At 33.6% G+C, this 13881-nt stretch overlaps 1 protein-coding gene across 1 annotated transcript; it reads right to left on the bottom strand.

Annotated features, from left to right (window-relative positions):
• Nucleotides 1-6108: 6108 nt before the first annotated feature.
• Nucleotides 6109-10906, bottom strand: LOC121780958 (phosphatidylinositol transfer protein 3-like). Its single transcript, XM_042178622.1, has 5 exons — nt 10619-10906; nt 6860-7118; nt 6746-6782; nt 6549-6654; nt 6109-6458 (listed from the first exon to the last, which is right to left on the bottom strand). The coding sequence occupies exons 1-5, from the start codon at nt 10775-10777 to the stop codon at nt 6231-6233; spliced, it is 789 nt and encodes a 262-aa protein (XP_042034556.1). The 5' UTR covers nt 10778-10906; the 3' UTR covers nt 6109-6230.
• Nucleotides 10907-13881: the final 2975 nt, after the last annotated feature.

The following is a 13881-nucleotide window of genomic DNA, read 5'->3' as shown; positions in this document are numbered from 1 at the left end:
ACAACATTACTAGAAAGTTGAACAGAGGTCTTTTTTTAAGAAGATAAACAATGTTTCCCCATCTTTCTCATGTTGACTCGAACCTCCAATCTATCATTTGGAGGAAAAACGTCTTATCAACTGAGTTGTGCTTCGTTGTGTTACCAATTCAATATTTTAGTGGAGTAGTATCATACTCCCCCCGTCTCATTAAAAATGAAATATTATTTACGTTCAATCACAAGATTTCATGTAGTGCCGTTTCATCAGTTAATGAAAAGATAATAAAATAAGAGAGCAAAAAAGTAGAAATAATATTAATTCTAATTTCATAAACGTTTCATATTTAGTGAGGTGGAAGGAGTATCTTAAATGTATATTCATAACTGTAAAAAAAGCTATAATAAAATATGCAATGATCAATATGTTGTTTATGATAAAATATACGAGGATGGAATTTTTTTTGGATGGATGCAGTTTGTAGGTTCAAATTCAGAGGCAATGAGTTCTGAAATTTCATTTGTTACTTATAGTAAATGGTAAATTTCGTAACTTGTAGTAGTAATTATATATACGCATATTAAATTGGTTAAAATAAAAACATCTCTTATTGTCCAAAATAAAATAAAAACATCTCTTATTGTCCAAATGGAAGAACATTGCATTAAAAGTATAAAATCCACATGTTCTCCACCAATTTAAATTAACTAATAACAATACTCCATCTACCCCTTAATATGGGTGTCACTTTTGACCAATATGAATTTAAGAAATATAACAAAGTTAAAAAAGTTAATGGAGTGTGAACCATATTTTTATTCCCTCCGCCCCTCTGTAATATAAGCGCTTCTTTTCGATACGAAATTTAAGAAAAGTTGTGTTAAATGAGTTAAGTAAATGAATAATAAAGTAGAAAAGTAAAAAGGTTGAGAGATGAAGAGATAATAAATTAAGAGAGAGTAAAGTAAGAGAGAAAAAAAGTTGTTATTTTTTGCTAAAAAAAAAGAAACGGCTCAACTATAATTGGACAACCCAAAAATGCTCATTGACATAGTTTCACGTGACAATACGAATACACATAAGCATGCGACTTTACACCTTTAGTCATTAATAACTGCTTCAACCTACATTTTGCTTGTTATCAAATGTATGTTGGAATTGTGTGCTTGGTCATAAGATTTTGACCAAGAATAAATATGACGAGATGTTTAATTTTGTAAAATTAAATTATACAGCGTCGATCTACGTTCAGGGTAGATGATTGCAGTATATTCAATTTCTCAAATACGATTCCCGGTGAGTGAGAAATAATGGATTAAAGTTATCCAAAAATGTGAGCTAATTAAATGAGTTATGAGAGAAGTTAAGAGATTAATTAACAGAACTAATTATCCCACATTAAAAGTGACAACCTTATTAAACTAGTACTCCCTCCGTCCCATAATAAGAGTCACATTTTGCCATTTCGGTCCGTCCAACTATAAGAGTCACATTTCAATTTTACGATAAATGGTAAATATGTCTACATTTCACTATCTCGCTTTACTCACATTCTATTATAAAATTAATATAAAAAAGTGGACTACTTATTCCACTAACTTTTACAACTCACTATTCTTTACATTTCTTAAAACTTATGACCACACCAAATGTGACACTTATTATGGGACAGAGAGAGTATTTCATAAGAAGAGTTATTACATTTAATTATTATAGTGGACTAAGATGGGTTGTAGAGATCACACGCGTGCTCCGCCACGTACCTCGAGCTACATGCTCGTGTCCTTGGACTTAGCAATTGGTCTTTGGATTGTTGTCCTGATACGTCCGTCCAGGATCAGCCTCTCCAGCTCTAGCTCCCGTAACGGCTTGTAAAACCTGAAAATCGGCTAGATTCCATGCATTTCTACAACACAATACAAAACATTCTGCATCATAAGCTCTCTCTCTCTTTTGCATTGTTCTTCTGTCGAAGCTCTGCAGCTTCACCAGAGACAAAAAGCTATTTTATCTTTGGGGAAGACACACCAATCCGAAAGCACTACCGGGGTGTATCTCGTCTTGCGGACAGAGGTCTCCTCGACTCAGCTTACATTTTTTTATAGTTTATTGTTTTGAATTCTTCATTGTAATTTCATTTCAGTTTCTTATTTTGTATTCCTTCTTTTAGGTTGTATTACGTCCGGTTATCTCTTCTAATCCAGAAACCAACAATGTCATCAAGTAAAAACAAGATCGAGATTAAGGGCATCCGCAACGCGTCTCTTTGCGGTCCCCATCTCGTCTCGAAGAGACGAGACGGCAGCGAGACAGCATTGCCGGCTCTGTCTCGTCCCGTAACTCGTCGCGGAGAGACACTCAGCGAGCTGTCTCACCACGCGCGTTGGTGACGTGGCGAGCTGCGGTTCGTCCGTGACGCCCACTCGCCGGCCCGCGAGTGGGCGTCGTTTATTTCCGTTGAAAATATATTTTTCATTGTTTTTTTTAATTCAGAAAAAATTTGAAAAAAAAAAATCCCAAAAATATACTAGCCGTTTATAGCCATTTTTTACAATTTTTTTTTTTGAACAACGACGTCAACGTGCTCAACCAATCCGACCTCTTCACCGAAGTTTTGAATGGTAAAGCGTCGGCCATCGACTTCATCGCTAACAACCGGCAGTATAAAATGGGGTACTATCTTGCCGACGGCATCTATTCGAAGTGGCCAACCTTCGTGAAGACGTTCAACAGGCGGGTGAACGAAAAACAGGCTCTTTTTGCGCAGAAGCAAGAGGCTGCTCGCAAGGATGTGGAGAGAGCGTTCGGGGTTCTCCAAGCTCGCTTCAACATTATCAAAGCCCCGACTCGTACGTGGTTTATGGAGAATATGGCCGACCTCATGTATACGTGCATAATCTTGCACAACATGATTGTCGCCGACGAAGGACCTAAGGCGGGAAATTGGTTCGACCCTGAAACCCCGGGAAGCTCTACCGCAAGTAGTCCGCCTCGCAGTGGAGTGCATCCGTTTATGCAAGATCGGTTGTTTGTTCGGGCAAGGACACGTGATTCTACCGCCCACGCCCAACTCCAGGAGGAACTAATGAAGCACATTTGAGCTAAATTTGGCAACCAGTAGATGCACATGATCGCCATTAGACAACTCTTTCTTCTGCTTCTTTGAGTTTTGAGATTTTGAATTTATAGAGAGTGAGCGGAAGATTTTAAATTATGTATTTTTTATTTTTTTTAGGATTTTATTAATGTGGTTTTTTATTTTTTTTTGAATTTTAAGTTGTAATTTTATTTTATTTAATGAAGTAGGTTTTTATTAATTGAATTTGTTGGAAATAAAAATAAAAAATGAAATTGAATGAATAGTCAAGGGATGAGATGATTAAGAGATGGAGGGTTTCCGGTGCTGTCTCTTAGTTAAGAGAAGAGATGAAAAGTACGGTGGGGCCCACGAATAGTGAAAAGATGAGACGGTTAAGAGACGGATAAGAGACAGCGTTGCGGATGGCATAAAACTCAACCAAAATTTCAATTCGATTTAGTTAAAACCTTGATTTGTCTGGATAGATGTAAAGAAGGAGGTGGGGACTATGCACGTATGTTATAGATAAGGGACATTTAAGATTTACTATTCCTTGGCAACGTGAAAGCAGGCAAAGTACAAAAGATAGTCAGATTTAGGGATGTCAATGTAACCCGAACCCGCGGGCCTGCCCGAATAACCCGATAAAAATACAGGGTTAGGGTTGTAATTTCGCAGCCCGAATTTAAAATCGGGCCATTCGGGCTGACCCGTTCGGGTTGTCGGGTTAGGCGGGCTGACCCGTTCGGGTTACGGGTCGGCCCGTCGGGTTGAAGGCTTCTGCACAGCGAGCAGTTTTTGTAACGGTCATAACTTTCTCTACAAAGCTCCGATTGAGGCGTGCAATATATCCACGCGAAGCTCTTTCGAAGACGAAGAGAATGATATGTATTAGAGGTTTATCAGACTTCAAAATCACGTGAAATATATCCACGCGAAGCTCTTTCGAAGACGAAGAGAATGATATGTATTAGAGGTTTATCAGACTTCAAAATCGCGAGAAACATTGACTCAAACAAGGCTGTTGCACATCCACATATTTTGTGCACATTTTCTAATCAAATTTCTATCATTTCTCAACAAACATGTAAACATACCAAAATATAGAAATATAATCAAAATCATCCAAGACAACCCTCTAAAACCATGCAAAATCCAAATACGTCAACCGACTATATAAGATCACGAAAAAAATCACCATGTGGTTCATGGATTCATAAATACTCGTATATAAAAGCTTTCTTTTAGTATATTTCCAATATAATAGTGCAAAGTGTTTTGACGCCGCTTCGTCATTGAATTATGCGTACTTTGATGATTCTTAAAACAAAGATAAATTATTATTTGACTTATTTACAGCTGCAATAAATTAAATTTGACCAATCATAATTCAAGAAAACTTAGAGTTACTCCAATTAGCTAGCATCTTGATAATTCACTCTTTAACAATTCAAAATATTTTTGTACATCTACGATGCACCTCTCACGTTATGCAAATTTTATTTAATTTTCTACGAATTGATTTATGTTTAAATTTTGAAACAAAGTGTTTATTTATGTTTTAAATACATAAACATAAACATACTATTGATAGATATTTTATAAATAATTATGTAATGAATAAGTTATTTAAATTTAAATAACTTAATCTTTTTTTTAAATATTAAAGAAAATTAAAAATATGTATTTCATTGTTGAATGATTAATTAAAAATATGTATATAATTAAAGAAAATTTAAAATACGTATTATTTTTTGAAAATATTAAAAGAATTAAAAATACGCATTGGCCTGAATAACCCGATGGGTTAGCCCGAAACCCGAAGGGTTAGGGTTAGGGTCGAACTTTTATAACCCGAAAAAATCATAACCCGAATAGCCCGTACCCGAATGGCCCGACAACCCGAACGGGTTGGCCCGATTGACATCCCTAGTCAGATTTGTCATATGTTATCAACCAAACAATGGAAATTAAGCAGCCAAGGACTGGCCCCAACCCTTCTCTCTTCACCCTCCTTCATTTTCCTACTTTTTTAAACTTCTATTTTCACCTAGAGAGAGAGAGTGAGCGAATAAAAAGAAATTTCATGTGTTAATAAACAAACCAATATAGACAAGACAATTTTAAATTACGATTGTTTACAATGAAAATTTATAAATGTCTATACAAAAACATTGTTAGTAAGTTAATTGAAAAAACTGATTTTGATGTGAATGCAAAAGCTAAAGAATATCTGAAGCCTGCAGTGTATAAAAGGCCAAAATAGACATAACTTTTACCTAAGTGTAGAGCAAATTAGAATACAGCTTTTGCAGGGAAGATTATCCTTAAACAAGAAGGGTCAAGCTAGGTAACTTAATTATGATAACGGTCTTTTGCATCCACTGCATTATAAAAGATTAATTGATTTAACAGGTCACAACTGCAACTATTTTGTTGTTTGCCATTTTATCTATATTTCAGTATTACTTTCTCCAATTAAAATTGTATTTATTTTTTAATCATCCCATTATAACTACTTAAAACCATGATCATCAACCCACCTCCACTTCTACAAACCAACGTAATATATGAAAAAACACTGTGGGTCATGAAAGCATCCAACTTGATTTCATTCACCTTCTCTTGAAAAACTCTTAGGGTCATGAAAGCATTTCAAGCTCAGCATATATAATCAATGCTTCAAGTTTTGTTTTGCAGATCCAAGATTTAAATGTTAACAATTGTTGGGTATTTTTATGTCAACTTAAAAATAATTAATTTTAGAATTGTATATCACTAGATTACGTGATAGGTTTATTTCATTCTAAGTATGCTCGTTCCTCATGAATATTTTGACCTAATATTTCTACAAATTCAATCAAGACAATAAAAAAGCATCACATTTTCAAAAATTCAGAAATTCAATGTACAAAACTTATTTTAAAATTTGTCTTTCTAAATAAATTGGACCTAATGTCATGCAAGTATGCCAGTATGTCAACTCCCTAAATCACTTTTCTTCCTCAAACAAAACAAAGAAAATATATAACAAAAGAAACATGCAAGTGTGAACCAAAGATAATTTTAGCATAAGAGTTTTCAAAACATTAAATGTGCACATGCAAATTAACATCACACTCAAGCACAAGCATTATAAGTTTCATGTTTGTGCTCTAAATGAAGTAACTAGCTAGGCATTTTGAATCGGAACAAGCTGCAGTTTGCCTCCATAGATCTCCGGCAGCTGGTTTTCGTCTATGTCCTCCACCAGAGTCTCCTTTAGTCTCTTATCTTCAACGAACACAACCTTGTTCCTCGTCTTTTTGTCGATAAACGGGTAGACAAGCTTCCACATTGTCATAAATATATACGGTGCATGAACAATGAACATTTTCCCTAGCCTCTCTGGGTAGTATTCCTGTGCTCAAACATCAATATTCACACACTAGCTAATAGTAACAATTATTCTTATGTTAAATATTGCAAATTTGCTATAGATATCTTTAACCTGTAAAATGGTGATAGCTGCGAGATTTGCACGAACGTCGCTGTTGCAATATCCGTATCCTTGCAGATCTCCGATGATCGTGAACTTCCCCACTCCATCAGGAATCCTGCTCAATTTCAACAAGCAGATTTTAATTAATTAGATCAATCTTGATCACACCAACAATTAATTAAAATAGTGAGGGAAAAATGTAGCACCTTTGACACAATTTATCAAGGGCAAACACCAAGAAACCTGGAAATTCTAGCATGTTAGAAATGAATAGTGACAATCAAGACTACAAAGAATTAATAGGAAGAAGCAAGACAGACGTCTGAATTCGTCGAGGCCTCCTTTCCTGGAAAAATGTCTAGCACCAAAGACAACGGAAATGGGGCGGCCTTTCTTGTCTGTTCCTTGCAGAAACATCTTGTTCTGAGCTATCTCATTTGGCACCTCTGATTCTGAAACGAAGCCCTTTGGAACGAAGGTTCGTCTCCATGTTAAGCAGTTGGCTAGCATTGTAGATGCTTTCTCCACGTTGAGATCTCGCGCGCGCAGAAACCTTCTAAGCGTTTGCTCATCTACATCCTGCTTATCAGTTGAAGTAGCATTACATGCTCTATCAATAACTGGTAACTTAAGAAAAAGGAAAGCACTCTTAAGAACTGTCCTCCATTGGTGATATTTGATGCTCAACTATTCGGGGTGCATTTAGGAGGGGACACCTCACCAAAGCTTCTATTTTCGACTCCCTTTATTGCTTAGTGATTCCACCTTGAGGACAAGTTGGATTTCAACCGTGGGGGAATTGATACGAGCCCCATGTCTCCCATATCTTATTATTTAGTTTGTATTGATTTACCATATCTTTTCTTATCCCCACATATTATATATATGTATATGTGTAGAGTATTTCATATCATTAGAGCATCCGCAATAGCGGTCGGAGTCGGATGTCCGTCCGGGACGTTTGCTATTGCGTTGACTGAGACGGACGCGGATGTCCCATGCGGACGAGACGTCGTCCGCAGGTGTGCGCGGACGTCCGTCGTGACGTCAGCTATTGCGGCGACACGACTGACGTCCCGGCGAACGTCCCATTTTTTTGATTTTTTTTAAAAATTATTGTTCTTGTCCTCCGGGATGTCCTTGAGGATATACGCTATTGTGGAGTGAGATGTCCTAATGACGTGGCGGGAAGTATTTTGGGATGTCCGCCGGGACATCCGTTATGATGCTCTTAGTCAATCAAGAAATATCATATACTAGTATTTACTTTTATTATTTGTCTCTCACGTTTTCACACCAGGAAGACCTAATTGGCGACGTCTTATTCGACGGGAATTCACTCGCGACGGACTTTTATCTATCGCTGAGCTTAATCGCCGTAAATCACCGACGATAAGGGATTGTACCCATAACAAAACCTTATTATTCTAGTTCACCGATTATAAGATTAACCTTTTCTAATGCTAAACAAATAATTCCATATAAGAACACACACAATTCATGCACAAGGAATTGAATCCTAAATCAAGAATTCTACAGCTAGTTGAATATACCGAACTAATTCTCTAAAGAATCAAAGATTACTTGCTACGGATCCACGTGAAATTCTCCGTACTCAACCACAGAACTTCTAATCTATTTTCCAAACTTCTAATCTATTTTCCAAACTCAATGTTTGATCTTTTTGTGGGAAAAACTTATCAAATAAGAAAGGACTAGACTAGAAATGAAATAAAATTACTTTAGCTCCGGAAAGAAGCTGAAAATTTCGACAACTAGGGGGACGAATTTGTGTGTAACAACCTTGACTCCCAGACTAACAGTTGTCCCCATAGACTAGCACTAGTCTATCCAGTGTGCTTTGTCCTCACTCTCACGCTCCCTAAAAGAAGCTTCCCAGGGGCCTACATCTCACACTTGCCCCAAGCTAAGCACATTTAACTTTAGATTTCTTATGAGATGTACGCCAGAAAAGAAGATGCCTATGTTACTATGAGTAACATCTATAAAATTTGTTTAGATCTCCTATAATATGAGTAACTACTTCCTCCGTCCCTGAAAATATGTCACTTATTTTTATTTCCGTCCGTCCCTAAAAAATTGTCACCCTTCACTTTTATCATTTTTGGTAATGGACCCTACATTTCACTAATTCATTTTCACTCACATTTTATTATAACACTAATATATAAAAGTAGGACCTACAAGCCACTAACTTTTTCAACCCACTTTCTATTAGGAGTGGCAAATTGTGCGGATTGGGTCGTTAGTCAACCTGATAACGACCCAACCCAATAAGACCTAACCCGAACCTGGCCTATTAAAAAAATTGCAGATCCGAACACGAACCCGACCTATTACCATCAAACCTGAACATGACCCGAACCCGACACGAACCCGTTAACGACACGATATAATATGGGTTGACACGACACGATAACGACACGATATAATATGGGTTATACAAAATCGGCCAGTTGAATTAATCTTCAATATAATGACCAGTGTTTGAGTTGTAGCACCCCCAACAAAAAAATATAGCAATATATTTAAATTAATTAATGAATATTAGAAATCTTAAACATGATACTATTAATTTAATTAAAACGGCTCATATTTATAATGTGAATAATGTTAAGGATTCAATACTAATTGTATAATGAAGTCAATTAGTATAATTGGAATTTAGAAGATTTTGATGTTCAACTGCGGTGATGGAGTGAAGGGGCTTGCAACTTTGCAAGTCATCAATTTTCACACTGACTAAAGAGAAAATTATTCAAATAAGATCAAACTCAAATTCTAATAGTATGTTTAAGGTTTAATTTGAACTTAATGACTAGCATAAATTAAGTTTAACTACCATCCTATGATATGTCACTAGGAAAATTATTCTTTCAAATAATTTGCTTTCATTTTCATCATTTATTAAAGTCGAACGAACCCGGTGGCTTCCTTTGGATGGGCAGATTAAAGTTAGTTATGATCTTCACCTACCAAATGGACTACCCTTTAACTAATGTAACACTACATATGAAAGAAGTATGTGTTCGTACACCAACATTATCAAGTACTCCCCTCCGTTTCGCCATAGTTGAGTCATTTTATCATTTCGGTAAGTTTCTTCATAGTTGAGTCATTTCCATATATGGTAACGTTTCTCTCTCTCTTACTTTACTCTCTCCTACTTTATTCTCTCTCCTTTATTCACTTTATACTTTATTCTCTCTACCTTTTCCTTTCTCTTACTTTTTTTATTATTTATTTAACACACCAAACATGCATTTCTAAAACTCTGTGCCGAAAAGTTTCGCCTCAACTATGGCGAAACGGAGGGAGTACTACTATTATGGAGCACACCACAACTACATGACACGTTCACAAACAAAAAATAAAAAAATAAAAAAAAGTTCGGCCTCGAGGCATAGGATGCACGTGCATGAAGTTCGCATCCTCACTTCTGCCCATGAACATCATAACATGGGTAGAACGATGTATGTGCACATCCCGCAACAACGCGTGTTACAATCTGTCGCACGCTGGTGCGGGTGGCGCACACACTGTGACGGATGCTCTACATTTCATGACCTATTCTAAGTTTTGAATTTCATAAAGTCAACGGTCAACTATGTGACAGAAGCATAAATCTTTTAAAATACACCCATGCCATGGTAGCTTCTGATGATAATGATATCTAGTATTAAGTAGTATTTAAAGAGAGTGAAGGGTGTAAGAAACAATTAGCTAGCAAGGATATTTTAGTTATGACAGAACCTTTATACTTTAACAACTCTTTTAAGTTTAATTGATAGTTTATCTTTGTATATTTGCATCTTTTTTTGTTATAATTAGTTTACTCCTAACTATACTCAACAATAAATTTATTTGTATATTCTTTCCAAAACTCATTTTAGACGTTGGTGAAAAAAAAAATCCAGTCTTGAACAAGTAGGAATTCTACTTATCTCTTGCACAACAATTAAAACCCACAAACAATTTATAGTTACAAAATAAACCAACACAAGAAATTGAATATTTTAGAGAGAAATTAAAAACCTATAAATGAAGATGGAATGTACCTTGAAGGAGGGATCTCTCTTTTTAAGAGTGGTTAGCATAAGCTCAAGCTTCTTCTTTTCCTCATCATCAACATCAACATCATGTTTTTCATCTCTATCTTCCATTGTTTTTTCTGGAGAATGAAAAATATCGTCGTCTTCTTTCATCGCATATGCCATATAATAAATTCTCGAACCAAATTCTATGTAAGGAAGTCGAATTATAGTTGCTAAGTAAGAAAATTTTCTACATATAGGTTAAGAGATAGTCTCTCTGTTGGAGAGGAGCAAATGAACGTATACACAAAATTAAATAGATGGATGGAAGGAGACCGAAGGTGTAGGTGCAGTTGATGAATTTAATGGCTATCATTATTATTATTATTATACCATATATCACTATTTTATTATTTTAGATGATTGAATCATCATAATGTCCAAGTTGGATGATTCTGTAATTGGAAAATTGAAGTCACAAGATCTGATTCGGTTGATTCAAAAGCATGTAGTATTAGTTTTTGAAAATATTTTTGTTAATTACCAAGTACTCTCCATCATGACTTAGAGTGTATTAATAATAAACGTTACTTAAAAATAAGAGTTATAATATATTATCAAAACATGCGAGAGTTAATCCCAAAGAAAAAAAATGTCAATATACGTTTAATATAACACCCCTTACTTGATTAGTTAAAATCGAACAAAATGGTATCACATTTTGTTGCGCTTAATAAACTATAGTATAAAAACATGTCTATTTATCTTGTACTCCATTCAACATTAAAAAAATAGTCCTCTTTAATTATTTTAGTTTGTCCACGAAATTAATTTGTTTTATGTTTTAAAAAGTTGAGTGAACTACTTAAATAATACTACTCATTTTTGCACAAAAATGATATCTGATTTTTGTTTTATACTTCCTTCGTAGTCCGTCCGCGAATAGGAGTCTCATTTTTTTCGGCACGGATTTTAATAAATGTTAAGAAAAAGTGGGTGAAAGATAGTTAGTAGTACCATTTATGGAACTTTTTGGTACCTTGTGACAAAAATAACCACATGTACCAAACATGTGATTTTTGGGCTACGAAGGGTATTTTTGGAAATTTAAATTAAATGGTTCTACAAAACATGTGAATTTTTTTCTTCCCTTCTTTTCTTTTTTTCTTGGCAAAACACATCCTTAAGTCCTTGTACTTTGATTGTTTATTTCAATAGGTCCTTATACAATTTTTTTTGTTTTAGTAAATCCTTATACTTTTATATTCGATATATTTCAATCCTTATTTGACGGAACCGTTAACTTTTCCGTTATAAAATAATACATCATATATTAATTATTTGAATATATTCCACCTAATATCCTAGTTGGAAAATATAAACGTAACTAAATATAAAAAGAACGATAAAAACAAAAATAAAAACAAAAAACTAAAGAATTTCAAATCGTTAAAAGAAATTTGTTGTTTGATTATTTGAAGTTTGAATATTAATTTATAGTATTTGGTTCCAAATAAATTAGTATTCGAACTTCAAATAATTAAACAACAAATTTCTTTTAACGATTTGGAATTCTTTAGTTTTTTTTATCTTTTTTTTATATTTATGTTATATTTATATTTTCCAATTAGGATATTAGGTGGAATACATTTAAATAATTAACATTTGATGTGTTATTATATAACGAAAAAGTTAACAGTTCAGTCAAATAAGGATTGGAATATATCGAATATAAAAGTATAAGGATTTACTAAAACGAAAAAATTGTATAAGGACCTACTGAAATAAACAATCAAAGTACAAAGACTTAAGGATGTGTTTTGCCTTTTTTCTTCTTCAATTTCTATTTCTCCTTCTTTATTATATCATGTAATCCAATTACTTGTTTTACTTAAACACGTAGTAAATAACCACGTAACATATATAGAACTAAAAGTGTGATTTAAACACACTTGACTATGATCAATAATCTTACCTAATCTTTTATTATGCAACTTGAAAGATAGTAAAATGCAACATTACGTCTATTATTTGTATTTCTAAATTGGTTAAATTATGCAACTTGAAAAATAATAGTACTCCTTTCCCAGTATAAACTATTTTCTTTTTTGTCTGTCCTAAAAAATATGAACATTTTTATTTTGGAAAGTATATTCTCTCTAATGGGGTGATACTCATTCTCCATTAATAATATTTTGAAAACTTTTTCTCTACCCATCTCTTACTTTACCGATTATACATTAAACCCGTGTCAAACCAAATATTCATATTTTTCTAGGACGGGGAGTATAAAATGCAAGATATAATGCGTACTTTTGTGGTCATAAGATAATACTGACCTCTTCAATATTATATGTAGAACAAATGGAGCATGCAAAAAATAAAGAAAAAATACCATATTATACGAGTATTAAAAGGAAATAATATAATATCTATACACAATTAGGCAAAGTCGATTTGGCTGATTAGAGATTACTGGAAATTAATTTTTGTTCGTTGGTTTCTCGATTAAGGAAAAAAATGACAATAATAATAATTAAAGAAATAATATAATGCATATAAAAAATGGAAAAAAAATAATCAAGGAAATATGATATGGAAGTAATAGGATATTTTAACGGCAATATTGTATGCATCATAAATATAGGATATTATGAAGGTTTCCAATATGATAAGAATAAATGGCGTGAATTTAGGGATTGAAAAATAACTGAATAAACTATTATATCTACTAATGTTTAACTAATAATATTTTTATAAAAATGAAATTGTGATATATTGAATCATACTTTATTTTAATTTAAAAAATAAAAAAACTTTGCCTACAAATTGGGCATACCAATTAAATAAAAAAAAAGGAATTAGGAAAGAGAGAAAAATGAATTAGGGAAAATAAAAAAAAAAAGGAATTAGGAAAGAGAGAAAAATGAATTAGGGAAAATAAAAAAAATGAATTAGGAAAGAGAGAAAAATGAATTAAGGAAGAAGAGACAAAAATGACAAGATTTTTATACTTAAATCTTTTTCACATCAAAACATCGTCCACAAAGTTTATTTTCAGAAAACGAAGAGAGGGGAAACAATTCCCAAGTCCGGACATACCACGAGGCAAAATGAATTGGTATACTCAACCACTAATATTTTGATAAATGGATCTTTAAAGGATCACTTGCATATGAAAATTCAAGTAAATATAGAATTTCTTCCTAAAATTGTGATCCTCACTAATATTTATACAAATACAAATTTAAAAATATATTTAGCATAATTAATAAACAAAAGTCATA

This window comes from Salvia splendens, chromosome 20 (assembly GCF_004379255.2).
Source record: "Salvia splendens isolate huo1 chromosome 20, SspV2, whole genome shotgun sequence".
Taxonomy (NCBI): Eukaryota; Viridiplantae; Streptophyta; class Magnoliopsida; order Lamiales; family Lamiaceae; genus Salvia; species Salvia splendens.
Note: the sequence above shows the minus strand (reverse complement) of the source record. Positions and strands in the feature narration are given on the sequence as shown.